The following is a 27,905-nucleotide window of genomic DNA, read 5'->3' on the forward strand; positions in this document are numbered from 1 at the left end:
GACTTATTCACTTAAAACAGGTTTAGGCAAATATAGGATATCAGGACCAGCAATATTGTCTGAGTAAACAATAACCAAAACTTTTGTCATCCTAAAAAATTTTGGTTACAGGTTGCTGTTTTTCTGTTTGTGGTCAGTTTTTGGTCCATGAGATATTCATTTCAACAAAGCATAGGTCTTCTTGAGAAGTATGTAAGACGAGAAAATAAGTTTCATAACATCTAGCACCTACAGCTTGTGTTTTTGGATTCATGACCATTGTTGAAACCGGGGTGTGAGTTTATTCTCCCGACGCCTGGACAATTAACTGGTCGTTTTACCAAACGAGCTGTTAACGTGCCACTAGTCGTGTTTTTTTATGCTGCTACCTCACCGAGTAACCTTAGAAATAACGTATATAGGAAGTAAAGTTCTTTATAGGATGTAAAGTTCTTTATTTTAGTCTTTAAATACAGAGAAGTTTTCGAATAGGTAACAAAAAATTGGATAGATTAATCACTTAAAAAATAAATCTAGACTTACAACTGTAATAAAAAGATTCTGAAAAAAAGAGAACTGCAGTGGTATCGAGGGTATCGAAACACATGCACATACCTTAAACCGTAGCCTATAAAGTAGATAATCGCAACAATTCGTCTGAAATATTTTTCCGCCGGTCAGTGACACAGCTACACATGTATTCAAATCATAGCATTACGAAAGATGCGTTTTTTTAATTTCAGGCATAGTGATAAAGCATCTGAAATACTGGGCGGATGCTGCGGGTTGGACTCCTGTCAACATCACGATTTCGCTTTTGTATCCTTAATCCATAACTTAAGCTGCTGTTTTGCGCGTTAGCCATCCGTCAGAACGGTGGTTAATCCTTCCCTTCGCCATTTGCTGGTTAGCCCTCCGTAATTTGCGCTGAAATTCGAAACATCAGCTTTAAAAACCCTTTAATTTATATTAGCGACTCAGTTCATAAAACCAATCTTGTAAAACCTCCGGCGACGCAGCGATTAGCACGCTTTCTTCGGAAACTCGCCCCCTTTATGCATTTAACCAAGTTATTGGTTTTAATTTTCCACCTGATTGTTTGGGAGATTGGCGGGCGTTGTCTAGAATAATCGAAAAGCGTTCTGAGCCAATGTAATCCTAGATTACTTTTAAAATTAGTTTTACGACCTGATACAAGCTTGTTCTAACGGTAGGAACTAAAAAGCAATTTGATGCATTCCAGCAGATAGGATTACAGCAGATCTTTATCGGAAACCACAGAACACTGTACTCAACCTAAATTTCAGGAATGTCGTGCTGAAGCTAAGGTGTTCAAAAGAGCAACCGTAGCACTTCTCTACAGGTGACCATAAGCTGTTGAGCAAATGCTAAGGGCCTGATATGTACCATTTTTCCCCAAAATGGAAGACAAAGGAGTTTTGATCGACCTATCAAGAGAAAAAGTGTCCGATAACAAAGTAGAATTGTAATAGAAGAAAGAAAGGAAGAAATATTATATTCGACCACGAAATAGAGAAAAGGACATTTTTCGTCTCGTCTCGAGCGTGTGACAAAAGTGAAATTTTCTGAATCTCCATGAGGAAACGAATGCTTTTTTTCCGTCCCACGCTCGTATGAAGACGACAGACATCCCTCTTAAAAGCCGAATTGCGTGTGTTTCAGCCACTTGAGGTGAGGAATTGGCTGCTCATAAGTTTACCACGCGTTTAGATATCAGTTTCAAAATACAGCTGTATTGTTTATTGGACAGCTTTTAATGTCTTAAACATGGTTTGTCTGAACTACGTATCAGTATTGAAACCGAGATGTCCTTAATTACTCTGTTCCAAGTCATAACACACTTCCCATAAACACATATTTAGCATATGTTAAAGAAAAATTAAAGTTTTCTTCTCGTTTGTTTTGTACACGTAAAATTAATTTCAGATTATTCTTTCAAAATAACTTCTTGGTTAGGCAATTGATTTGCTATTGGTCTGCAAAAAGACGAATCAAAAACTCCTTTCTTCACGTTATTGATATATATGAGCTTGTTTCCCAGGTTTCCGCGGGGTCTGTAACGTGCGACGAAATACAGGCAATGCAGATTGTTGATTTTCCCATAGGTGATGCCAACGCCCAGCCTTCTGCTTCCATTCCACGTCATTTGTGTAAAATGTCTGAAGGAATACTTATCTGTCGATGGTGCTTGAAAGTTGTATTGGCAACCTTCGTCATACCTGAGGAGCAATACATTAAATTGAATGAATAATTTTATATTTATCTCGTTCCTCATCGAGTTTTACTTTTTTAACGAGACACTCAACATTGTGCTATGCCGCAAATGTTCTAAAACATTCAGAATTCTTTTGTTGATATATTTTTTGAAGAGAATTTTTTTCAAATTGTAATTTGTTGGGTTTGACGGTCACATCACCAAATTTATAACGTATCCAATCATTGACAATGAAGAGGAGCGCAAGAAATAATTCTACTGGAGACAGTTTACACACCTGAGTCGGTAAATATGAAAAATGAGGGGAAACTAGGGTCATAGACGGGAAAAAGTACGAGAAGACAAGATTTAAAAGACGTTAGGGTCAGTAGCCCGAGGATTTCTTACCATCGCTTCATTATCTGTCTCAGAGATTTTCCAGGATCAGGTCGTGTTGTCGAGCATCTAAATCCCAGGTTTTCACCTTCGTTTTTAGAATTGAGTACAAAATTTTGTTCTGGGCGTAGCATTTGACTTCTAGCAACTTTGAGAGCATATTCTTGAGCATCTTTTCGGAGGTTTGTATCGAGGGTCAGGAGAGGCGCCTCGTGGATAGAACGATAGTAATTGTGAAGCTCTAGGGCTGTACGATCTAAAGCTGAAACTAAATCCAAGCTCATGGTTAGGCAGTCGTTCTAAGCTTATTTCCTTTTCAAAACCCTTATTTCGATTGCACCTGTCTCACACCACCACCGTGGCCTCTATATTGCCCTCTGCTACCACTGCCACTTCCACTGTCACCAAATGAGCTTCTCACCTCTGTCACCAATACTATTGCTACCTCCACTATCCATTCCGCTCTCTCCAACACTCTATTCCCATCGCCGCTACCCCCTCTAAACTTTTCCCAACCCATCGCCGCTAACCCCTCTCAACTTTTTCCGATGCCGATGTCGTAATATTTCTGGGGTCATCTCACACAGCTAACCTTGCCACTATCACTAAAGCTGTCACTGCCCGACCCACTGCCATTTCGAAAAGGGTTTATCCATTGATGATGTATGAAAAGGTTAATGGACGCTACGAACTGAAATATGTTGCTACATTTGAATGTTCTCGACTGATGTGGGTTGAATATTTTACTTACATGGCTCGGAGTTTGTTGAAAGTTTTCCATCAAGATACTCTGGTACATGTGTTGGGGTAGTGACATTCACTGTTGCGCTTGTTGTTGTTGGTGTAGGTGTCGGTGGGTTCCCTGTCACGGACCCAATCGTCGTAGAATTTACGGTAGGAACCGGTGTTGAAGGTAGCGTAGAGGGGGGAATTGTTTCAGATGGAGGAATTGTTGTCGCGTTTATAGTAGGAGCAAGAGTTTTCACCACTGAAGTTGGGGGAACAGTTGTCTTAGCTGTTAAGCTCAAATTCGACTCAAGGTGAAGGTCTACTTTTAATTTCCCAGCTTCATATGAACCGTTTCCATGGATTGTAAATTCTGCGAATTTAAAAGTATGTACATTACATAGTTGAATTTTGTGGATGCTTCCTATAGATGCATTTATTAACTTTGTTTCCAGCAAATGACAACAACGTGAAACATAATATGAAAACAAAACAACGAGAGTTAGGAACAGTATCAGAAATCTAGTCAGGATAAGAGTATGTCAGTTTTATCTGAATATACAAATCTAGTCAGGATAAGAGTATGTCAGTTTTATCTGAATATACAAATCTAGTCAGGATAAGAGTATGTCAGTTTTATCTGAATATACAAATCTAGTCAGGATAAGAGTATGTCAGTTTTATCTGAATATACAAATCTAGTCAGGATAAGAGTATGTCAGTTTTATCTGAATATACAAATCTAGTCAGGATAAGAGTATGTCAGTTTTATCTGAATATACAAATCTAGTCAGGATAAGAGTATGTCAGTTTTATCTGAATATACAAATCTAGTCAGGATAAGAGTATGTCAGTTTTATCTCAATATACAAATTTTGGGTCCCAAAGCAGAAATACACTTTGAATTTATTTTTAATATTACTTCGAATGTTTTATTCCTCTTATTAACTTAAAAACCGTTTGAGTCTTGGTGTGGGAAAGGAAAATAAAATTTTCATTAAGATTTTGAAAGGGCCTAACGGCACAATAGGTTTACCTTCTTTATCCTTCCCATTATTTTTAATGATATTTATGGTAATAATAAAAATGGTAATAGTAAACATAGTAATAATGATTTTGATAAGATTATAATGTTGATAATTGAACAACAGATAATGATGATATTGCTGACAATGATGGATAATTATTCACCGAAGTGGAGAATAGTCGTAGATATTTACCCAACCCGAAGCAGCAAGGTAAATATTTACCCCTTTCACCAACACAGTGTGGCATATATACTAATGATAGTAATCCATTACTAACACCACTAATAATAATAACAATAACCCTGAAATTTTGACAACGATAAATATAATTTTTGTTGGAAAAATTTAATTGAGTTTAGCCTTGACAAAACTTTAAAAAGATCTAATCCTTCCTCTGTACTTGTTAATTAAATATTACAGTGAATAAAACGATCTTTACACTATAAATGTAATTTTAACTTACCATTCGCGGCATATGTTGCATGAATTATCAGGAAAATGAAAGGCCAGCTCATGATGGCTATACGTAAGAGAATAGAGAACTTTTCGGTGTAAAGTTGATTATTCAAATACAAAAACGCAAATTCTTATCTGTGCTTAAACACAAAAGATTCTGAGAAAGTAGGTTTTGCTAAACTTTTGGAGCATTTCAGCGAAATGACTCTCAGAATTCTTAGTTCATGCCTTTTTTGCACAGCTTTGTGTAACGCTCCAGGTATCGTTTTAAATTCCACATAGGCTAGGTGAAGTGATGTTCGACGTAGACTTGGCACCTTTAGAAAGGCGACCATAAACACCCAACTTGTCCGAAATCTGTAACTTTAAAACCACAAAGACATTCCAAACGTTCCCATGCAAGTATACTGTGTATCGTGGTCTTGAAAAATGACAATTTTTGTGAGAGGGAGGCATTGAGATAAATCTGTCCTTTTCCACTTTTAATTTTCTCAATACATTTAGACATTTATTGCGTCACCCTCAAAGTAAAGTTAGATTTCGTTTGTTTTGTCTGGAGATGTAAAACGATGTACGGAAAGCAAATGAATCTTCTAATTCGTGAAATACTCGTTCATCACCTCAGAATTTGAATCAGACTTTCGTTATTTAAACGTTTTCACTACTTTTTAACACTTAGGGAAAAATCGTTAATAGCTGTCTCTTAATGGCTAATTCGATTCATTCCTTAAACCTTAAGAAAAAAACTTCTGGAAAGCAAGATCTGCTACGAAATGAAGTTGTTTAGTAACCTTGCGGTAAGTAAGTCACAGCTCAGGAAATGTATCGATTTTGCCTCAGGAAAACAGAAAAAGCCACATCCTCCTCAAAACTCACCTACTCCAGGCTTCAGGAAGGCGTCACAAAAATGCAAATAACTGAATTGCTTTTGTTTCAATTTGTGCAAATATTTGAACAAAACCACCATCAATATTAACTCTACGCTCACTTGAAAGGCGCTGGTATTCAGCATGTGACCGAATTCAGTAACTCAAGACCTCTGCTCATATACCAGTCGCAAGAGAATCTGTCTTGTCAACTGGTAGATGTCTTGAAGAGTTGGTTTGACAAAAAAATTAGAATAAAACGAAATTTTCCGAAACACGAATTTATTTGCCAATAGCTCCTTTTCCAGCCAAGTTTTGGTCAGTTTCTCTCTATCTGAAGAGCCAACCTAGTCTTAAAATCTCAGGGTGATTTCACGAATAAATGAGTAAATGAAGTGTAACACTTTATTTCCCAGGGAAAGAGAGAATTCATCTCCTTGCTAGCGCAAATAAATCGATACAACGCCGACATGAAGACGTAACACAGCAACTTTTTATCCTTCAGTTAGACTGATTAGGAATTGTTGAGTCTTATAGCACGACCCAATTAAGCTGGCTATGCTGTTTAAATTATGAATCACCGTAGTGTGAAGCTAGTATCATTAGACTACCATACATTTGGCCTTGGTGTATAAACTTTGGTTCTTATAGATTTAAAACCCTCAGAGAGCCTTCCTTGAGCTTGACAAACTTCAAATTGGGTCCTTGAAACATTATCATAAAGTCATTGAGAAACAAATTCGTTGTCAATCATGGTGATGATCAATATCGTCAACAGTCAGGTATCACTGATGATGGGAAAATTTTCGTTACATTTTTTCCTGGTGAAGTCAGTCCATCGATAGCCAACCTTTTACATAGTGACTTGTAGTCTTGAGATTTCCTCCCATTGCAAATTCGCACCCAAAAAGAGCAATCCGCCCTACCAAATAGACCTTCACTTTTCAGCCCAACCCATGGCAATAATATTTCAACTGAAATTTGTTTTCGTAGTAATTAATGTGACTGTAATGGAACGAAACTCCCTTACAGATGATCCAATCTTCCATAAAATTCAGACCAATTCGGTTCAACGCGTAGCTGATTTGGCAAGTTTTCAAACGACAATTGTAGCGCTCTTAAAAGCATCAAGTAACATAATTACTCGACTTAATACCGTACTGATTCATTTCCGATATGGTGTTTGTCTTAAGATGGCATTTTGTATTAGCTTATTTCAAAAGTATGGCAATGACAGCATGGCTATGGTAAATAAATTTGTATTTCATGTCATCTATAAGAAACTTGTCTCTAAAACAGCAATTCATTAGTCACTTTTGGGAATATCCCTGCTTGTGGTCTATAATAACAACAAAGGATCGGGTAAAATACTGAGTTGTACCTCATCTTTTTTTCCTTATCATGTCAATTGTTACAAAGGAATAGTAAATCATTTCAAAAAGGAATTATACTAAGTTTTAAAATATGATTAAATTAGTATTGGTGGAGACTTCTCACAATTATGTTATACCATTTTGGCCAGATCACATCTCTCACACTCTTAAGATTTCGCCTTTTTGACGAACAGTATGATGGGTCGAAACTTCCTTTCATGACGTTTTCTTCAAATTTGTTGTCAATATTTCCACTAGGGCTGTATCTTCCTGCCACATAATAACAAAGGAAGCCGTCTTCATCTTTTGTGGCCCATCCGAGGCCGAGTTGTGAAGTCGAGGCCCAAACGATCTGTGTAAAATGTCCAGTTGAGGGTGACCATTCTGGCTTGCTAAAATCGTACTTACAAATCTCGTTATACCTTCAGTACAAAGAAAAAGGAAGAAAAAAAAAATTTTTTTTCTTAGACCTTGTTGTTCCAGAACTAACCAGAAATTAGTTTTTCCTCAAAATATGGATGCATTTTTGAAAGGAAAAGTCGAAAAAAGGGAAATTATCCAACTAGATAATATATATCTATATATTTTTTTCCTTTTTAGGACAATCGCTTAGCATAGTGGAATGAAACCAAAGTTTCCCTGTATAACATTCCACATTCCACGAAGAAAGTGACGCACGAGCTCAGAAGCTCCTGATTAGATTATGCCTTTTTTTTGACTGAGGTAACCTATCTGTTCATCACGAGTAAGTCTCTAATTTTTAGGATTCGTGCAGCATCATGTTTATGGAAATCTTCATAGGATTTTACCAGGTCGATCGGAGAAGATCTGGTCATAATCTACTCACCATCTCTCAACAACTTTAGTTATAATCTCCGCGGGAGTTTCATCTGAGGCACACAACTTGCCAAGATTCTCTCCTTGATCACCCAACTCCGAGTCGTCAGTGTGGACAAGTTTACCCTGAGCTGCACTTTTTTCAGCGGTCTTCTGGGCATCGCTGTTCAACCGTGAGCTCAAAATTAGAGCAGGTGATTTGTGTATTCTGCGATAAAAGTTGTGCTTATCCAATCCCTTTTGGAGAACGTCTACGAGTAAAAAAACAAAGCAAAAAGGAACTGATTTAAGTGATGGACATTTTTTACTTAATGGAGAATATCAAAAAAGAACAAATCAGGCTATGCAAGTACGAACTATAGTATCCACTCGTTCTATTTCTCAACGATTTGAACAAGTCTCTCAAAGGCAGGCGTTTTCAGGTAGGATATTGCAAAGCGATTAAACGCTGGTATTTTGGTATGCCTGTTGATGACGAATGAATTGGACACTAAACCTCGCCAAAAACTGAACAACCCTACCATTATACATAGGAGGACATATAGCTACAATTCACATTTATCATGTACCTCAACTCCAGCCTCACAAAAAAATGGTGAGGTGGATCATTTGTGTTATCGGAGAGACCACAAGGTCCAAGTTGTTCCCTATGTCAGATTTTTTTTCCGATGAAATCCCCATCATTACCTGCCTCCGCGTCGATTCCTCCGCCTACCGTTGCTGCTGACACCGTGACCGATGTTGTAGGACTTAGACTACCACCGTCGGTTGCTTCTGTTGCCTCTGTGAGGAGAGTTGTCTCAGACGCCGAGGAAGGGGTATGATCAGTGATACTGCTGCTCGAGGGGGTTGATGCTGTTATACTACTGGCCGGCTCCTCCGTTGTTGGAACACTCTGCGTGGTAGCTTCGGTGGTTGAGGGCGACTCTGTCGAGGCTGCCTCTGTACTCGACGATGTTGGGGTCGTTGACACAGTGGTTAGCGGTAAAGCGTTGGTTGAGTAAGGTAGATTATTTGTTCCTTGCATAGAATTAATTCCGCCCTGATTACAAAGAGCGTCAAAAACACACGGTGGACACATGAGCGGCGACAGACAGAGATCTGCCGTTTTTGATGAACTGTCGTATATAAGCTGTCCCTCAATAGGAATTCGTAACGAGCCTGCATTCGCTGTTGAACAAATATAAGAATAAGAAAACGCAGATAACAACCGTGTTTGAAAGATATCATAGTTGTACGATAAACGATTATTTCTAATGAACAAAATGTCTTACCTCCCACTGAAAACAAACCTAACCAAACGACCAGGCCATGATAATTCAAACATTGTAAATTCTTTAGATTCCTGATAAATGACATTAACAGAACAAAAATAGGTTAATAGTCTATGGAAGAGGCAAGGAAAAAGACCTAAATTTTTCTTTTCTAAGGATTTCGATAATCGAGCATTTGTAATTAAAAAATCAAGTGACTTCAGTAATTAAAGTAGATGCATAGAGATCTATATACTTAACTAACAATTGATGGCGTTATTCATGGAATTGCTTCACTTAATCATCTCATAATTAAAATTTAGCTGGCTAGTTTTTTTTCAAAGTTACTTACATCTGCCGGGTTTTAAAAAAAGTAGAAATTCTGAGTTGCAAGTTGAGGTTCTTGATCTCCTGTCAGTCTTGATACTCCCAGAACCAAAGGATTGAAACTACCCACCTGTATTTAGATGACATAAGTTATCCTATTTAATATCGATGTAGAGGACAATAACCCCAGAAATGTGATATAATGAATTTTATGATAATGCATAATTCCAAATCTTTAACATGCACAGAGCAGGAAAATCAACCACTAATTTCCATTTGTATGCTCTGTGGCTTGAGATTATCTCTAAACTTCCACTCCAGGAGGCGACGAGCGTGTAAAAAATGGCACGGAAATGTGGACGGTCTCAACTTTTCGCCCAGTGGTATGAAGGACAATTTTTTGTTTACGCGTGTAGTTCCGAAATGTATCAACCATACGAAGATACCCCCCCCCCCTCCCGTCTTGTGGTTTTGGAAGAAGACAGAGGAAGGGACCTGACGTATGAAACTCGTTTTATAGGAACAAAGGAGCGGATGACATTTCTGACGCTCCTTTGAACCAATTGTTTTATAACATTTTCAACCCGGTGGAAAATTTTTTCTCGAGGGATTTGTTTGCTGACGTCATGTCCGTGCAAAATAGGAATATGAAACACGCTCGTGCAATTTAATTTGATTAGACAAATTTACTAGCTATGTTATAAAAATGGTTGAGGTCTTCTACATCTCTTGTTTATTCTTTTGTGATCTCATGTGGATATTCAAAGAAATTTAAAGGTTTTCCCATCCTGGGCTCCATAAGCAGTTGTTTCAACCCGGCGATTTTTTTATTTTGTGAGCTTTTTTTTCTTTTTTTTTTATCGAACTTTACCAACACTGCTTAAGTTGAATTGAACTGCCATCAAGAAAGTTTATGTCATTTCAGTAGAAAAGTTGGGATAGAATTCATTCGAGCATAGTTTATGCGTGCTTTTCTGGGTAATATTTTCATACAAAATATGTTTTAAAATTGCCTTTCATTAAATATTTCATTTATATCTATATGAAGACGACATCATACCATCTCTTTGAGTAGTCAGATAACGATAAAATTTGCTTTCATACGTGGCTATGTTTTACCTGTGTTGGTGTGAATCCCATAAAATCAACCGACCAGCTGTTTCTTTAAATGCTTTTTTAATTGCCAGTAAATAAAATAAAAAAAATGTAGGCATAGCCATTATCTTTCGCCAAATACAACTTTATTTCATCTTTCCAGAAATGCATCACACAATATGGCTTGCTCTTAGTTAACCCTTTAACGTGACTAACATGTAACTTCTCTGAATAATTTCCACACTATTTTTAGCAAACAGTTAATGAGAATACTCAAACTTATCAGGTAGAAGTTGTTATCTTGATCTTTCACCACATTCTCGCAACTAATTTACAAGGAATTGTGTAGTAGCAAGAGGGGAGAATTAACAATCAAATCTTGGGAGTTAAAGGATTAAAGGACCAACTCTAAGGTGTTCTTTCTTTTACTTTTTCCCAAATTTGGTTTTCGAAAAGGCTTACTTCTCTTCCCGTAATTATTTGAAGAACGACAAATCTGCACATTAAAGCTTCCCTTCGACACATTCTGTGAATAGGCACCAACTAAGTTTCCTGGTTCTAGATATCGGCCGACCACAAACAGGCAGTTGTCATATCTTTGTGAGCCAAATGTGTAACTTCCCCTGGCGAACCCAATGCCAAGTCTGGTGCTTGTTTTCCACACAACTTGAGTAAAATGACCAGTAACCCCAGAACTTACTCCAGGATTGTCGAAATTGTAACCACAAACCTCTTTATACCTAAAAAATGAGACAGCGGATCAGAAGTTATTCTTGTAACACTGCAATGGCACGCATATTTGTGAAACAACATCCATTTATTGATGGGCAGACGATTCAATGCATGTTTTTCTTGGTCAGTAATAACTTCAAGGGATGCCGCTCAGTGAAAAACTAAAACTAAAACTAAAACTAATTTCAGCGACGTTTGTAGAAACAGTTATAGAGCAACCTTAAGCAAAACCAATTTAATCCCGGAATACATTCAACACTGGCTCATCTGGGAATTGTTCTGAGCTTTATTTCAAATCAGTAAAAGTCAGTTCAAATTATATTTTATCAAACTTGCATTGCCTCAGATGAAGCTTACCATGCATCAACAACCTTCTTAACCAGATCTGCATCACTTCCACTGGCGCATTGTAACCCCAGGTTTTCTCCTTGGTTTCTATTGTTTTTGTCATGTTCAAAAACACTCTCACGGGCAAGTTTTTCTGCATATCTCTGAGCGTCATCGTTAAGTTGGGAATTAAGGCTCATTATTGGAGCATTGTGTATTCTGCGGTAATCGTTGTGAAAATTAAGTCCAACTTGTCTTGGGTTGTTGCCTGCAGATGAAAACTTGAATTTCGTAAAGTTAGACCGTATTTTAGGGCCGTTCCTCTTCCCAACTATGTGGAGGATCGCTGTTGATCGAGATGTGCTACTTTCAGAAAACTCAAAATGGAGACGACGACCATCCGTGAAATGTTCCACTGCGATATGGAACATTTAATTATACAAGTCATCATTTAGGTGCAGTGTAGAACTTGTCATGTTCGATTCGGTTGTTATTGTAAAAATATGAGGACGCGAAGATTAGAATATAATTTTCCGGCAGGAACCTATTTTCAGTTTTATCTTATTATTATTATCAATAATAATTATTGTTATCATCATTTTATCAGGAATTTTTTTTGTGCCATTGCAGTGCCGTCGTACCTGCATTCCTTATTCTGGGCGATGTGCTGAACCCTGGCGTTGTACTGAATCCGGAGGTCGATCCGGGGATTGGTGCTGTACCAGTATTGGTAGCTCCCCCAGTGGAAGATCCAGTGGTGTAGCCACTTGTAGGTAACATAGGTGTGGGGCTAAGTGGTTGGGCACCAGGTCCACTGCTTTCTTTTCTTGCATTCAGGCGAAGTTCCACGTCACCATTTGGTAGAACATCCACCACTCCGTTTACTGAGTATTTGCCTCCATTTAATGACTGCCCCATGGCTTAAAATAGAGAGCACAACGGGCGGAAATGGGTGAGGTGTCACAAAAATAAGTTAAAAAGAGATATACAAAGTACCGAAGACTTAATGAGAAGTATTTCTTAATGAATTTTTGTTATTATTAGCTCTTATCTCGACGACAAGCAAAATACTTAGATACGGCAAGAGAATATAAACGCCATGCGCTATCGGCCTACTTAGTGGTTAGAGACAGCGTGATGTTGGCTGAGGTTTTTTATCCCATGAACTGAGGGTACATAGGTGTCTATTAAGACGCAAGAAAGTATAACAACTGGTCATCTTTTTTAATCAAATTTACATGAAAAAGACAGGAACCAACGGAGAAAAGACACTTCACCATTTCCATCTTTGTAAAACAACCTTTGTGCCCCTGGAAATTTTCGTCAAGAAACTGTTCGAACACTAGCACAGCTCAGAATGGAGATGACGTAACTGGTGACTTCAGGTAACTTTTCAATTTCAATTAAATATGTTCCGTCTACTGGTCTACTTACCAACATAGGAATTCGATGTGCCCAGAAAAACCAGTAGCATAATCTTTGCGAAAAGCCTGTAAAGAATTGTGACGATTAAATTTGTCTCGTAAGTCTTTTTGCTAGGGGGTTTCAAGCCGCTGAGTCAAAATAATTATTTTAGAAAATACTTCAATGCAAAATACCGGGCTAAACTTTTTATCCACTAGATGGAAAACTTAGTTTACCATAGTTACTCTAGATGACCTTTTTTTTTTGGCCTCCCGGCGCGATCTTCATATATTTCTGAAAGCTTCTGATAATGCTTTGTTTTCAAAAATTAAAGTAGCCATTTGGCTTTCAGGTTTCCCAAGAAGCCATATATACATTCATTAATTCATACTATCCAACATGGTGATGCTCCATTGGGAAACTCAAACTTAATATCTAATGGCATGTGTTTCGGTTTCTTAAATTGTACTGAGCTAATATGAAAGGAAAACAAATAAAATATTTGCCGATTATGTCAACTATATGATTGTTATTTTAGACATTTTTACTTACATGTTTTGAATCCTCTTCAGCCCTCTTCGAGAAACTGTACAATGACGATCACCCAATGCTTGTTTCAAAGCTTTAAAAAGTACAAAAGTAAAACGTACAAATTCCCACGGAAACTGTGATTAATAAGCAATATCCCAAGCGCACAGTTCTAGAACGAATCGAGGTTTAGACCTAGAATCTCTACCTTATATCAAAATCTGTCTCCTTCACTCATTACGTGATTTAAATTTAAGTCATGTTTTATTGATTTCCTGACATAATTTTGTACCCGATCGTCCATGTGTCAGTTTACCACGCCTCGCACCATGAATGCAACTCTATTTTCTTTTTTTCAAGGTTTTTTCGTATGTGAAATTGTGTTTTCTCTTTCCAATGAATTTCTCTTTGAATCAATCCAATCTTTCGAAAAAACACGCACTTACTAACTAAAGCAACCAAACGTACTGGATTCGATTCGACATGATTTTCCCACCGACATGGCCTTGTATCAGCCTCGTGTGATACGCCCTCCTAAACTCAATGAAAGCTTATTGGATTTCGTAATTTTTAAAAAATTGTAGGGATACATATAAGGTTATTCGCCAGCCGTGAGGTCCGTATTGGGAAAAAACTGTGCCCGAGGAATACCGCCCTGAATACCGCCCTCGGCCTACGGCCTCAGGCGGTACTCAAGACAAAGGGCAAAGTTTTTCTAAATACAGAGCGACTTAGGCTGCTGGGTAACATTTTTATTTTTTTCCTAAGATTTAGAGAAATGCTTTCCAAAAGAACCCAAAGGTTTTGGGGCTGTAATTGCGGCAGGATCCTCCATAAGCTAAACAATTTTTGAGCGAGTAAACGTAAGTTAAATCAGGTAATGCAAATTAAAGAGAGAGTCTTCACGGAGATAATTTTATATGTGTAATGACAAAGATGATTTAAAAGGCTTCCAAACAAACTTTGAAACACTTTTTTTAAAGGTATCTGTCACAACCTGACACCTCTTAATTACGGAGCGCGTAAGAACACAAAGCGCATGTATACTTTTGAAACAGTGGCACTGGTTTGGCAAACGAACTTAAGTTTAGGGACTGTCGCGACAGTTTTTCCTTCAAAAACATTCCATGATCTTACAGCAAGAATAATTCACTTTCATCCATGATTAATGTACGAAGAATACCTCTGCTCAGCCAGTAAATGACAAGGAAATAAATTGTAAGCAGATTCAAATGCATGTTTTGAAGTTGTGGGAGTTTGCTTGATAGTTTGCTGCAATGACGTGTATAAATCATGTCTTTCTTCCACCTAAAAACAAATTCAGGTGAGACCCAAGGGGAATTTGATGCGGCTTTTTCTCGTTGAATTCCTTCGGTGTTTTTTGTGCAATTTACGGTACAAATGACTTAATTGAACAGAATTGCAAAGACTTACTAAAAACGTATTTGCAGTAGGACTGGAGACTTCGCTCACCGTTTTACAATGAAGAAATTGTTTGATAGAATTCAAATGTTGAATGAATAAAAAGTCCATCGTTAAAAAAATTGAATATTAGATAAATACCTTACAATTTCGACTTTCTGAGCTATTTTTTGCGAAGGATCAAGGTTAAATAGAGACAGTTTTTAGGCCGCGTGTCAACCGATTTAATAATGATACATTTGCGACCCCAAATTTATTTCGAGTAACAATTTTTTGCTGGCAATCAAAGTGATTTGAGAAGGATAAAAGTGAGGATTAATAAGTAAGTAACACTTTGCTTGGAAATATGCCTCACCGGCAAAACGAATTATAGTTTAAAAATGGCAGCGGAGCTAGGGGTGTACTCGGCGACTCACGAAAGCGTTAATTACCGTGCCCGGGCAGAAATATAGGAAAATCCAGACCGCATCAAGAACCAATCAGAATGCAGGATATGTCAACTTGCCCTCTAAAAAAAAAAAAAAAAGGTTAATTTTTTTTTTCAGAGGGCACGGTAACGAGTCCTGCAACCTGATCCAAAGTTTGTTTGGAAGCCTTTTAAATCACCTTTATCATTACGCAAATGGAAATGTTTCGGTGAAGCATCTCTCTTTAATTTGCATTACCTTTATTTTAACTACCACTTACTCGCTCAAAAATTGTTCAGTTTGTAGAAGATCTTGCCTTATTCACTGCCCTAAATCATTCTTGTTCTTTTGGAAAGAATTTCGGTAATTTTTTTTTAAAAAATATTTTATTTACCGGCTAAGGGTCGGCCCGTATGGTGAGAAACTGTGACCTCGGTCTTGAAAATGCTGTCCGAGGCTGTAGGCCAAGGACAGCATTTTGCATTCTCATCTGCTTACTATTACTGTCGCGCGCCTTGCCTTGAAGAAAAAGCCCTAATCTTCCTTCCGATCGTGTCCATGGACACGAATCGTTGAAAAGCAGGGAGGAAGCGTCAGTCGGTATTTCATTAATACGAGAGACATTTCATAAATAGAAAAGACCCGAGAATTTGAACAGGTAAACACATACATGATTTCGAGTGCATTTTTATATGAATGAGCCCGATTAAATTTTTCTGACCGATAAAAACTGTACGGACTGTTTGACGCGTGCGATTAGCAGTCTGAAATCGTTCCTGTCTTCCCTAGTGCAGCCTCCTCTTCTACAATTTAACTTCCCGCTTTTTTGGACGTTAACCCTTTTTACCTCGGCGAAGCTTCCTGAATTATCTCGCGAGTCAGCGTCTGACTCAGTGAGGTGTAAAAGTTCAATTTGAAATGCTACATTATTTTCAATAAGAAAAAACGATCCTCGGCACTACTACTAAGCAAAACCTCCCAAGTCTAATTCGAAAGAATTTTTACCAGTCAATAGTCTTTCGTTTATTTTTCTTTCGTTTTACGAATCCTTCCAGTCTATTTTCATCTTCCGAAAGCAATATCAGAGTTTCCACGGCTTCAAGTTTAATGGTTTTTCATGATTAATAGTCGCAGAATTTTTGAAGGTGGGACTGTTTACTTGTGTCCATCTTTGGCCTTTAAAAATCGCACGGTACCAGAAGAGGTTTCTTCTGTGGCCCAGCCTCCGACGGCTCGTTGTCTGTGACTCATGGCCAACTTCATAGCCCCTGGTTCAGCCTGAGGCACGGGACACGTGTTTTTGTCAAAGCACACCCACGACAAAGCCACCCACTATGAATTGCCTATGGCTGGAAGCCCTTATCATACAGCCTACTTCACCTACAGGCTCCAAGCTAGCATTTCGGAATGAACAATTATACGGTTGCTTCAATGTATGGTTTTTTTTTATCATAGAGCATAAGAATACTCCACACAGATCCTAGGCTTTCAACGGATGAAGAAATACAATAGAGGAAAACAAAAAAAAAATGTGGGCTGATCAAAGATAATTGATCTAATATTCACTTTGTACCTATCATTTGCCTTTGCAAAAGTTGCTTAGAATTAGAACGACATAGAAATGTTTACTTGGCTGTGTACTGGTTCACTGGGCTAGGTTCTGTTAATTGGGCCACGTGCTGCGTACCTGCTTTGGTAAAAACTCGAAAATTTCGGCATTTAAGTGTTTCATTCACGCGAAAGCACGCTGGAAACTCAGACGTCAAAATTTTGAACCCTCAATTTTACAGTCGTTGGTGTCGAAAACTTAACTATGGTGGTGTGCAGGCTTTGATTCTCTAATCTATGCATAACAAAGGTGTATTGCATGATTGCGTCATTTTGGATTGCAAAATAGCGTTTTGCTGTTGAGCAGATTATCAAACTCTCTAAAGAATGTTAAGATTACGGTTAAACTGAACCGATCAGACGTTTTCTTTTGTTCACTTCAACGAATTTTTTGCAACACTGCATTATTCACCGGTGTTCTTTTTAGAAAAAACTCTTTGTTCGATGGATTCGGGCAAATTCTCTTCCATCTGAAATTGTAGTTTGTTTTTCTCGTCAATGGAAGATCTGCATTGTGGTAATACAGGTAATCTGTAGACTGCTTTAATTGGCTGAAAACGATATGGCCAAATTGACTCCGAGGACTTTATGTTCACATGAAGATAAAAGAGGCCGGGCCCACAAATGGAACGAATGGAAAGTACGCTCTAAATAGTGAGATGGGTGTACAATAATGAGTGATTTTATTTCATAAATAACATGTTGTTAACTTTGTTTCAATGGAATACGATTTGCACGAAAGATCTGTAAGTTCCATTAGCAATACCCTCGTTAGTTTAAGCTATACTTATGATGTGGGAGTTGCATATTTGCCTTGTTTGCCCGGAAGCAAGTAAGCTTTTTGTTCCTGTCTTCTATTCTCTTACAGGCAATAATGAGGGTTCGGCTTGTGAGAGGTATTATGACGTCTATTCAAATTTAAAGTCAAACTGTAACTCTCAGGAAGTTTCCTCTAGGGGATCCTTCTTTTCTATCATTATTGGAATCACTGATATGATAAGTATCTTTAGTATTAACTATCGATATGTCATATTTGCAATAGCGTCATCTCCATTACTCCTTCAGATGAAATTCCATTACAATTTTAGGTGTCTCTGACGCTTTTTTCACTCACTTATACTCTAAGATGGCTTAGTTGAATCATTCTGGAAGTAAAATACCAGACCACAATGACCTTGGCAGGGGCTACAACTAACCTAAAGTCTCGATCTGCGATCGATCAATCGATTCCTTAATTATGAAAATAATATCAAATATAGAACATTTTTGCGCCTTCTCTGTGAAGTAGTTAAGTTGAATGTACAACAAAGACGCCCACAATGATAGCAATGAATGGCACCGTTTTCAAATACCCCAGAAATATATATATATATATATATATATATATATTTTTTAATTTCCAACACCAGTATTAGTAAAAACCTACACACTTCTGCTACGAATTCTTGTTTTTTATTATTTGGAATACAGTATGTGTCGACTTAATGGTCAGTTAAACTTGGTCTTAACCTCGTTTATTGTAAAAAGCTTTGTTACCAAAGCGGTTTCTCTTATAAAGAGGAACTAGGGTAAAGGTAGGTGGCTTTATCTTTGGTGTGCAGTATGAACCGTTGAAGCTCCCTCTCCTAACGTTATTCCTTAGATTTTGTGGTCCTATGTTGTTTCCAGCAGGACTGTACCGTCCCACTACGTAAACACAGACATATCCAGGAAATTTGATGTTTCTTCCGACAGAGTAACCAACTCCAAGCTTTCTGCTTCCAGACCACACGACTTCGGTAAAATGTCCCGTATCGGAGTTGAAATTTGGCTGGTCAAAGTTGTACTGACATACCTCATCATACCTATAAAGAATTTGTTGTTGGTTATTGTTAGGTTTGATCTTTGAGTGTCGACTATAATTAATTTGTTTCAGTTTAAAACATGTTTTTTTTTTATTTCACCGTTGAAGGATCCATACATTGAAAAAAGTTAACAACATAACTTCCAGCTCTTCGATTTACTGGACAAAGCAGTAGTAAGAAGCACTCTTACCAGCGTTTAGCTACATTCCTTGCCATTTTTTGTACTTTTAAGTAGGTCAAAGGACCATTTCGAGCAGGAACGCAGGACATTCCAATGTTCTCTCCAACTCCTCTTCGTGCGAGAATTGCACTCGATTGGTGCTCCAAGACTCCCTTAGAGGCCATTTTCTGAGCGTAGTTTTGAGCATCGCACATCATGTGATCATCCAGTCTTAGGTCAGGGGAGCCGTGGACTCTTCGGTAAGCATTTTGGGTTTTCTTCAAATCATTGGCGACTATTATCACATAAACTGAAGTGGGAAATAAACTAAATGTAAATATTGGAATAATTTCCATTTCGTTACCCAACCAGAAATAAAAAAAAACCCACTCGTTCTATTGGACAGCATAAAACAATATTTTCAGTGATGTTTTGTAAAAGGTAAATAATCCAGGAGTTGTAACGTGGCTCATTACTTGGATTATCATATTTTTTTATATCATCGTCATTATTAATCTTATTTTAATCTTTACTACTGCTTGAATCTTACCATTTAGGGGTCGCGGGCAGGGTGAAGTGGGTGCAACTTGAGCGGCTGGCTGAGGACCAGTGCCAGTTGTTTTACCAGTGCCAGTTGTTGGACTAGTGCCAGTCTTTGGACCAGTGCCAGTTGTTGGACTAGTACCAGTCTTTGGACCAGTGCCAGTTGTTGGACTAGTACCAGTCTTTGGACCAGTGCCAGTTGTTGGACTAGTGCCAGTCTTTGGACCAGTCCCAGTAGTTTTACCAGTACCAGTCTTTGGACCAGTCCCAGTAGTTTTACCAGTGCCAGTCGTAGGACCAGTCCCAGTAGTCTTACTAGCACCAATCTTTGGACCCGTTCCAGTGGTTTTACCAGTGCCAGTTGTTGGACTAGTGCCAGTCTTGGGACCAGTGCCAGTAGTGGGACTAGTGCCAGTCTTTGGACCAGTGCCAGTGGTTTTACCAGTGCCAGTTGTTGGACTAGTGCCAGTCTTCGGACCAGTGCCAGTTGTTGGACTAGTGCCAGTCTTTGGACCGGTGCCAGTGGTTGGACTAGTGCCAGTCTTTGGACCAGTGCCAGTCGTTTTACCAGTGCCAGTTGTTGAACCAGTGCCAGTAGTTTTACCAGTGCCAGTGGTTTTGCCAGTGCCAGTTGTTGGACTTGTGCCGGTAGTTTTGCCCGTGCCAGTGGTTTTGCCAGTGCCAGTTGTTGGACTAGTGCCAGTCTTTGGACCAGTGCCAGTTGTTGGACTAGTGCCAGTCTTTGGACCAGTGCCAGTTGTTGGACTAGTGCCAGTCTTTGGACTAGTGCCAGTCGTTTGACCAGTGCCCGTCGTTGGACTAGTTGGCGTGGTCGATCCCGTTGTGGGTGTAGCTGTTGATAATGAAGAACCAGCTTTAAAGTTAGGATTTGACGGTCCTGATTGGCCAGGTCGAATTTTCTCGCCGGCCAACTCGAAATTAAGGTTCCCATTCTTTAAAATGGCAGTTCCCTTGATATTGAACCTCACGGGTGGGGGATCGTCCGCTAATCTTCCTATACAAAACACCACACAATTGTATAGTCGCAAGAATCTTTTGTTAAATGCGTAAAAAAGCTGTCTTTTCTTGATTTTTTCCTCCTTTTTTTTTCCCTCCTGTTTTTATCTTGACAGAGTATCTTTGTTTTCTTTTCTTTGTTTGTTTTAATTTTTTTTATCTTTCAACTTTAACAGGCCAAATTTTGGCAGCTTTGCATTAATTTTTTAGAGTGCAGATTAAACTTCCGAGATTAAATATAGAACGTCCTTATATTGTTAAACCCGAAGAATTGCAAGGGTGGACACAACGCCTCTGTCCAAATATTATTTTTGAGATCATTGTTGGTGTATTTCCAATATCACGTGATTATTTTCCAATTTCCTTTGGAGCAGAATCTGGCAATTCATATAAATTATTCCATGTTGTGATTTTAATTATTAAATATGTTTTAACAGTTTTTCAACTTCACTTACGTTTCAGTTTTACGCCGAACGCCAGGCCAAGTTTGTTGCCGGCTTTTGCGGCCCATTTCCCCATTTTCGATTCCTTCAACTTTTCTTTCCAGCTTGGTTTCTTTTTACCACCTTTATCAAAAAACGCACTCTTTCCTTGCCAAACGGTCAGTTGCAGTATGAATAGAAGTAAAGATAAACGCAACACTTTCATCTCCTCCTGAAGAACAAAAAGCAAGAACTTTCACTTCGGACGTGTTGAGAAAGACTTAAAGCCCATACTTTGAGTTATTACCTTACAGTAGTAAGCACATACATGCTAACTAGTACTTAAAGTCTGATTGAAAAACTTTGCAGGAATAATTTGATAACGTACCTTGCCGTGACCAAAATTTGGTTAAAAAAATAACCGGAAAAAGTTGCTCTGTGGGCTTTAGTGGACGGGATGAAATATGAGCAAGAATGTTGTCGCTAACTGATCATGCAGGTTATCTTAAGACTGCCCTTATTGGTTAAGAATTTAATGGTGGTAATGATATATGTTTGGAGACTGATAACCTGTTACACGACACAGGCCCCTATTATGGTGCCTTGTCTGTTCTTATAAAAGAGGGCGTGTCGATAAATAGTTATTGCTAATGGAAACTGCCTATCCAGAAGTGAATGTGGTAGACAATGTCTATATCCATATGGGTCCTACGCCAGCGTTTGAAAGCATTTGACTTTAAAAGTATTGTCATCGAAAGATAATTTACTTCAAGATCCACAAATACCTCTCTCTGTAACCCAACCTTAGCTATGGTTGTTGTTTCACTTAGCTGCTAATGGATTCGGAACTGGTGACCGTTTTATGAAGTGCTATGTAAACTGATACATATTGGAACATCCAGTTGACGACATCGCAAATATATCATTTAGAGATCAGATCTTCGACCTTAAAAATATTTTCTTTCTAATGTATATCTTAAGCTTAGCCTACATTACTGGTTTATCTCTATGGAAATCACAGCAAGCAAAGCGAGGTGTTCTCGATCAGATGGGTTCCAAGAAAATCTAAATCGTGTCCCGACTAAAGAGGTGTTTAAATAAGAACTTGTTCTGATATTTTGATAAATCCAAAAGAGAATTATTTTATTTGTAAGATTGAACTTGATGGTGGTGTTGGTGGCTTCTCGTTCGCGGATAATCGTCGAAATCCACGTACAGTTCGTCTCCAGGGTGGACATGGACAGCGTGAGTGAATCCTACCCAAAGGCACCCGTCGAGGTCTCAAACCTTTCGCCGATTATAAGCCCAGCGTGGTAACTTCTCGGCCAATGCATTTCTTATGCTCTGAGAATAAATAGCAACTATTACACATCTTTGAAATTGCAGTTATAGTAAATCTATATTCTACAATTACGAAAGGTTTCTTAACGTGAGACTTGTTTGCTTTGTGTCAGCTACTTTAAAAGTAGGATTTAATTAGTAAGTTTCCGTACGAAAGGAGATTATGCACTGGCTCAATCGAATTTGACAGGTTTGAAAAATTCGAGAAAGTACAAAATTAGGTCAAAAACTACCTACCAGCACAAATTTAATTTGTAAACATAAAGCTTCGACTGATCTTATCTGAAACCGGAGATTTGTCTTTTATGTCCACAGAACTTTCCGACGGGCCCGAAACGAGCTGAGATGTTTAAACAACGAAAAAATCTGACATCCATTTCCTATGGGATGAATTCTTCCTTTCGTCTCTATCGCCCCTCAGTTGTCACCTTGACGTGCTCATTCGAATTGGTGAAAGGTAAATACCAGCTTGTAACATCTGACGATACAGGATTCGCAATTTTATCACATATGATAAAAATATTAATATCCTTACTGACAAAAAATATCTCCGCGATATCGTTGTAACAAACACACCTTTAAATGGGAATCTACTTATAATGCATAAACTTAAACACAAACGCCTCTTCCAGAAACTGACTTTGGGAAGCTGGTTTACCGATTGCGAAAAACATTCTCCTCTCAGCAGATCAACAATTATTGGTACCAAAACAGTGAGTTATCAGCAACATTCCACAGACAACTGAACCAAACACAACTACCTAACTGAACCAACGGATTGAAACTGATCAATTACAAATGGCTTATCTAGCCTTCCCAGAATAACTCTCACCTGGATGATCAGGCCGTTACAAAAACCAGTCCTGAGTTCGAATTAAACATTTATGCATTGTGATCTGTGAGGCAAGGAGGGTGCTAGTGTCAGATTTTTTTTCGGAATAACTGTTGCCTTTTAGTGGCTGAATCTCCATGGAAGCAAGTACCTGAGAATACGGCAGAATTTGGGGTTAAATGGAGGCTGTTGGTCGAAGAACCCCCAACGCTATTTCCATTTATTTTCCTTCCTGTTTCTGATAAAATTCCACCTTCTCATACGTTGAAATTGTTCATTTCTTTAAGGGGGAAACTTAAATCTAACGGCAATTGAGGTCCCAAACATTGCAGTTTACCTAAGATTAAAAGTACTTTACTCGCAGGTTATCAAATGAAGGCTTCAAATATTTTTTAGAGACAAAAACCTCTTTATTTCGTTATCTATGTCTTTTCACATAGTTTTCTTGAATACAAGGAACTGGTCAGGATAAGATGTAGATCTAACTTGATTAAAAATATAATTAATGGATTCAATGACAAGTCCACCATCATATATAGAAAATTATTAAACTGTTCTTTCATTAACACCAGCATGGTGCTATATTATGAAAAGTTCCTTACAATTTTCTCCTAAAATCGACTCAAATTACGCAGTTGTCAAGTAATATTGTTCAAGTATTAACGTCGTATAGTAACAAAGATGTTAAAGAAAGTTTTCACCTTTTTTGCTGCATTTAAATTCCTCTTTGGAATGGTCCAATATAAGAGAACGTAATAAGCTTTCCCCAACTTATAGTTGGGGAGGGAGGAAGTGCATGTTATTTACAAAATTTTAATCAAAGAGTTTTTAGACAGATGAGCTCTAGTAATGAATGCTCTGGGCCTATCTTTGTTGGGATCTGTTGACAAATATTGACTATTGACTCCGTGACCTCTGTCAACAATTTCCTGGTTCTTAGGGTAATAACCAGGGGTTGTGCTGTAACCATGGGAACCATGGTTGCCTTCAAACTTGCTTAATCCATGAAGACTTTGTTTATCAAAATCACTAAACCTTTGTGGGTTATTCTGATTCTCTTTTTGGTATGGTACATTTTTATCTTGTTGGTAGTTGTCCTGACTCGGTGTGGCTTGTCTTTGAGCGTCTTCCTTGCATTCCACTGCACTACAATTGTAAGCAACTGGGTCAAAGGTACCAATTTCTATGTTTTCTTTTACGCCCACTTTATTGTTACTTTTCGGTTTATAACGAACTACAATAAAAGAACAGTTCATTCCCCACTTGGTACCAAATGCTCTTCCAACACCAATCTCTTCTGTCGCTTTCCATACAAGCTGAGCAAAATGCGAAGATACTCCACCGAAAGTAGGCAACGAGAAGTTATGGCAGCAAGCCTCATCGTACCTTATGATTCAATCAAAAATTATTTGGTCAATAAAACTATTATTCCATCAATCATATCATCATCAATAAACTAATATGTCGTTAAAAAAAATTTTAATTTAATCAGTCAGGTGATTTAAATAGTAGCTATTCCTTCAACCATCCTGCCGTTCACCTGATTCACCTGTCTGGCAGCTAATCAATCAGTCACCGTTCGTCAGGATAGTCAGTTGGCTGGTCAATCGGTCAGTGAGTCAGTTTACTGGACAGTCATTCAGTAAGCCAGTGAGCTATTCAGTCGGTTAATCAATCACCAGTCAGTCACTCAGCCACTCAGCCTGTTATTCGGCCAGTCAGTCAGTCAGTCAGTCGGTCGTTCAGTCGGTCAGTGAACCGAAAACCCATTAAGTAAACCAGTCAGTCATGGGTAGACGGGCAAGTAAATGTTAATCGGTCGATGCATATCTCGCCAGCCAAACCAGTCAGACAGCGATTGGTCAGTTAGCAAGTCATTTAGCCACGAATCCTGAAGGCATACAGGTACGCAAAAGGGCAGTCAATTTATCACTCAATCAAGTCAATCAATCTGTTGTAATTACTAAATTATTATTATTATTATTAAAGTTATTAAATACTTTGTAAATGAACACAACGACTCAGTCGTGTAGTAGTTGTAGTCGTTGTTGTCGGGAGTGATCGATTGTTTGGAAAGCTGTAAAGAGAGAGCATTACTGTCATTGATTGTTCATTTCGAGGAACTTTGGAGAAAAGTGTGAGTTTGTGTCAGTGCTAAGCTAAGATCTAGAGTGTAGTGAGCTTAAGTAGGTTTATTGAGGATAATTACTGTACTGCCTTTAGGATCCGCTCCTTATTAAGAATATTACAAGTTGTTTGATAAAGTAGTTGAGTATGTCGGATTGAAGAGTCCTGTAATAATGTAGTTTGATCGTCCGGGTGAGTGTAGTCCTGAGAAGGACTGTTGTCGGTAGTGGTGACTGACGTTTCGACAACCTGAGCGGAAGTTATCATCGGAGTGAAGTTAACGGTTGTTGTCAGTCGAATGTTCTCGGTCCGATTTGTATAAACTGATAGGTCATTTTTGCCGTGATGTTATTGGCTGTAAGACTCAAGTGTCCTTTCTGTCGGTTAAATTATACTGTAATGCACATCATACCATTTGGCAATAGCTTCTCTTGCAGTTATTCCATCTCCTTCACCCTCTATGCATCCCATAGCCAGGTTCTCGCCTTCTCCTTTTCCTAATCCCTCCTCGTTGGATGCATGTCGAAGATCTTTCTCGGCAGCCAGTTTCAAAGCCCACTCCTTGGCCGCGATAGACATGTTTGTATTGTTTTGAACTGGTGGCGAAAAGTGCACGGAGCGAAGCTCGTTGTGAAAGGCAATCATATCATCTATGAACTGATTGTCTGAAATGATTTAATATGTAAAACAACAAAATTAGCGAAATATCAGTATCAAGTAACACTTACTAGTAGAATTTTGATTTCACCATCAATTTATATCTATTGATAGCATTTACTGAGTATCAGCTCAGAGAAATATCCATGCAAATGCTCGATTACTGGCCAATTCTCTCTATAAATTGCTCAGCCTGTTTTTGTTTTTTCTTTTTCCCGCAGAAGGATGATAGCAGTGATCCTATCCCTCCATGAATTGTTACTGATTGGGAACAACAAGCCCAGCCATGGAGTACTGAGGACTATTGGAATTGTAATATAGCATATTTTTTATTTTAACTCATTTTCTCGAAGATATTAGCTCTACAGCTACACTGTAAATTTCGAGCATAAATAAAGGATATGTATCTTTATAGCTAAGGATTCATTTCTTTCTCCTGCTTACCTTTTGGTGTTAGAAAATTTCCAAGCCTTTTCGCTTTACTCTTTACTAGCAAACCTGAGGGACTAACTTTGCTTGAGGGAAGTGATGTGATGATAGCAGTTGCCTTATCCTTTGATGTGTGCAATGGCATCCCTATCACCAGTTTTAATCCTATCTCTGCCGAACTGTTCGACATGTAGTATGTTCCTTTACCCTGAACACTGCTGTCAGAAATCTTGAACGTTCCCGATGCCTGGCTTAAAGAAGCTAAGAAATACGTTTTTATTGCATTATTCCTTGAGTTTTGAGAGACAATTCAATTTTCTCCCTTACCTGCGATTGCTCTATAGGGCGCTAAACATATGAAGAGGACAGCAACACAGATATGAGCATCTTTACACATCATGCTAGATGAAATAAATAGAAGCTAAGAATGTGGATACATATTTTGTTTTGGGAAATACGCATGTGCGCAGTTTTATTTAGCTTAGCCTCCCCTCGCCCCACTCCCCTTTCCCCCATTCTTCCCCAGTTCGAATTCGTTTGCATAGCGTGGAGCTTGAGATGTTCCTCTGAAGATAACTTAATAAGAAAAACATGAACGGAGTGCAGGTGAGTCAAGTGAGCGGCCATTCAGTTTTCTCGCCATTCAAAGTATGGACTCAACATAATAAATAAAGCTACCATGATTAAGGTATACTTTTAAAGGTTTCTTTGACGATAAATTTTGCGCCCTCGATGTTAGCAACTGGGTAGACGGAAAATATCAGTGGAAGTTACGGTAAAAGTAATTGACTTTTCTAGTCGCCATCCAAATTTAAACACAGAACTCATCCTTGAGTACTACACCCATGTAAAAGTATCCTCTCAACAAGATGAGACAAACTTTAATACTAAGGTTATACGTGTTTTGAAAAATCTCAGTCGCCAAACCCCGCGCAAAACTTTTTTCGTACTACAATCTTGGTTTAGAAGCCTTTGTTCACGGATTCTTCGCTGATTTTTATGAAGTAAAATCGTCATTTCTACTATTGAACGAAGTCCTGTTTATATCAATTACTTTAATCCAGTTTATACCCTACCTTACATTGGTGTATAGAATGATTACTCTTTCTTGTAATCCTTTTTGTTCCAAGCTTCAGTGTATTTGAACACAGCCTCTTGATGGAGGTCATGATGTTTGACCTTGCCCCGTTTTTGAACCATTATGAAATGCGGGAGTTAATGAACCCTGGCAAAGTCACTTCAGTGGTTCAAGACTTTAACGTAGTTCTTACCCTTTATATCGTATTTGAAGTCATTGTAGATTTTTCAACATTGACGACTTCTATTAAAAATGATTCTATGCACAACCTAAATGTGGGTGTTTTTAAATAATGTTTGCTGATGAGAGAAAATACGACAAGAACCTCATGTTACTGCATTTGACCTAGCAGGTTGACAAGACAGTCGTGGTTATACAACCATTGTTTACAAGTTTGTGACATTAAAAATGAATACTTCGACCGTGGAAATAATGATCGACCGTCCTAGGAAAGTCTCCAATTGTTTAGGGAGCTA

General features: G+C 38.3%; 5 protein-coding genes and 2 long non-coding RNA genes across 16 annotated transcripts; 1 reads left to right on the top strand and 6 right to left on the bottom strand.

The window, feature by feature from the left end:
• Nucleotides 1-1,713: 1,713 nt before the first annotated feature.
• Nucleotides 1,714-5,803, bottom strand: LOC113667528 (uncharacterized). 2 transcript variants are annotated; one of them, XM_027183364.2, is made up of 5 exons: nt 5,677-5,803; nt 4,808-4,864; nt 3,342-3,689; nt 2,603-2,858; nt 1,714-2,219 (listed from the first exon to the last, which is right to left on the bottom strand). In XM_027183364.2, exons 1-5 carry the CDS (start codon nt 5,765-5,767, stop codon nt 1,928-1,930), a joined length of 1,044 nt encoding a protein of 347 aa, XP_027039165.2. In that variant the 5' UTR covers nt 5,768-5,803; the 3' UTR covers nt 1,714-1,927. The 2 variants fall into 2 exon arrangements, with proteins under 2 accessions (XP_027039165.2, XP_089057892.1); XM_089201766.1 differs by having other exon boundaries at nt 5,592-5,708.
• Nucleotides 5,804-6,910: 1,107 nt separating this feature from the next.
• Nucleotides 6,911-9,612, bottom strand: LOC113667550 (uncharacterized). Its single transcript, XM_089201765.1, has 5 exons — nt 9,482-9,612; nt 9,151-9,221; nt 8,564-9,046; nt 7,887-8,127; nt 6,911-7,461 (listed from the first exon to the last, which is right to left on the bottom strand). Coding segments are annotated over exons 1-5 (1,119 nt in total). The 5' UTR covers nt 9,484-9,612; the 3' UTR covers nt 6,911-7,139.
• A 1,066-nt stretch (nt 9,613-10,678) lies between these two features.
• LOC113667529 (uncharacterized) lies at nt 10,679-13,771 on the bottom strand. The gene is made up of 5 exons (XM_089201767.1): nt 13,567-13,771; nt 13,045-13,100; nt 12,252-12,530; nt 11,641-11,878; nt 10,679-11,291 (listed from the first exon to the last, which is right to left on the bottom strand). Coding segments are annotated over exons 1-5 (921 nt in total). The 5' UTR covers nt 13,569-13,771; the 3' UTR covers nt 10,679-10,945.
• A 3,874-nt stretch (nt 13,772-17,645) lies between these two features.
• On the bottom strand, nt 17,646-21,487 carry LOC113667530 (uncharacterized). 2 transcript variants are annotated; one of them, XM_089201769.1, is made up of 5 exons: nt 21,354-21,487; nt 20,999-21,197; nt 19,534-20,379; nt 19,014-19,293; nt 17,646-18,823 (listed from the first exon to the last, which is right to left on the bottom strand). In XM_089201769.1, exons 2-5 carry the CDS (start codon nt 21,189-21,191, stop codon nt 18,484-18,486), a joined length of 1,659 nt encoding a protein of 552 aa, XP_089057895.1. In that variant the 5' UTR covers nt 21,192-21,197; nt 21,354-21,487; the 3' UTR covers nt 17,646-18,483. The 2 variants fall into 2 exon arrangements, with proteins under 2 accessions (XP_089057895.1, XP_089057894.1); XM_089201768.1 differs by having other exon boundaries at nt 19,534-20,541.
• Nucleotides 21,488-21,857: 370 nt separating this feature from the next.
• On the top strand, nt 21,858-26,336 carry LOC113667531 (uncharacterized). 8 transcript variants are annotated; one of them, XR_016185272.1, is made up of 3 exons: nt 21,858-22,054; nt 22,622-22,763; nt 22,992-24,395. It is a non-coding gene; the product is annotated as an uncharacterized LOC113667531 (long non-coding RNA). The 8 variants fall into 8 exon arrangements; XR_016185273.1 differs by having other exon boundaries at nt 22,995-23,704; XR_016185270.1 differs by having other exon boundaries at nt 21,879-22,210; nt 22,995-23,704.
• Nucleotides 22,064-23,170, bottom strand: LOC149048146 (uncharacterized). The gene is made up of 3 exons (XR_016185274.1): nt 22,883-23,170; nt 22,544-22,784; nt 22,064-22,309 (listed from the first exon to the last, which is right to left on the bottom strand). It is a non-coding gene; the product is annotated as an uncharacterized LOC149048146 (long non-coding RNA).
• LOC113667525 (uncharacterized) lies at nt 23,527-27,523 on the bottom strand. The gene is made up of 5 exons (XM_027183358.2): nt 27,428-27,523; nt 26,679-26,752; nt 26,367-26,612; nt 25,678-25,930; nt 23,527-24,524 (listed from the first exon to the last, which is right to left on the bottom strand). The coding sequence occupies exons 2-5, from the start codon at nt 26,749-26,751 to the stop codon at nt 23,942-23,944; spliced, it is 1,155 nt and encodes a 384-aa protein (XP_027039159.2). The 5' UTR covers nt 26,752; nt 27,428-27,523; the 3' UTR covers nt 23,527-23,941.
• Nucleotides 27,524-27,905: the final 382 nt, after the last annotated feature.

Source organism: Pocillopora damicornis, chromosome 3 (genome assembly GCF_964200805.1).
Source record: "Pocillopora damicornis chromosome 3, jaPocDami1.2, whole genome shotgun sequence".
NCBI classification, from domain to species: Eukaryota; Metazoa; Cnidaria; class Anthozoa; order Scleractinia; family Pocilloporidae; genus Pocillopora; species Pocillopora damicornis.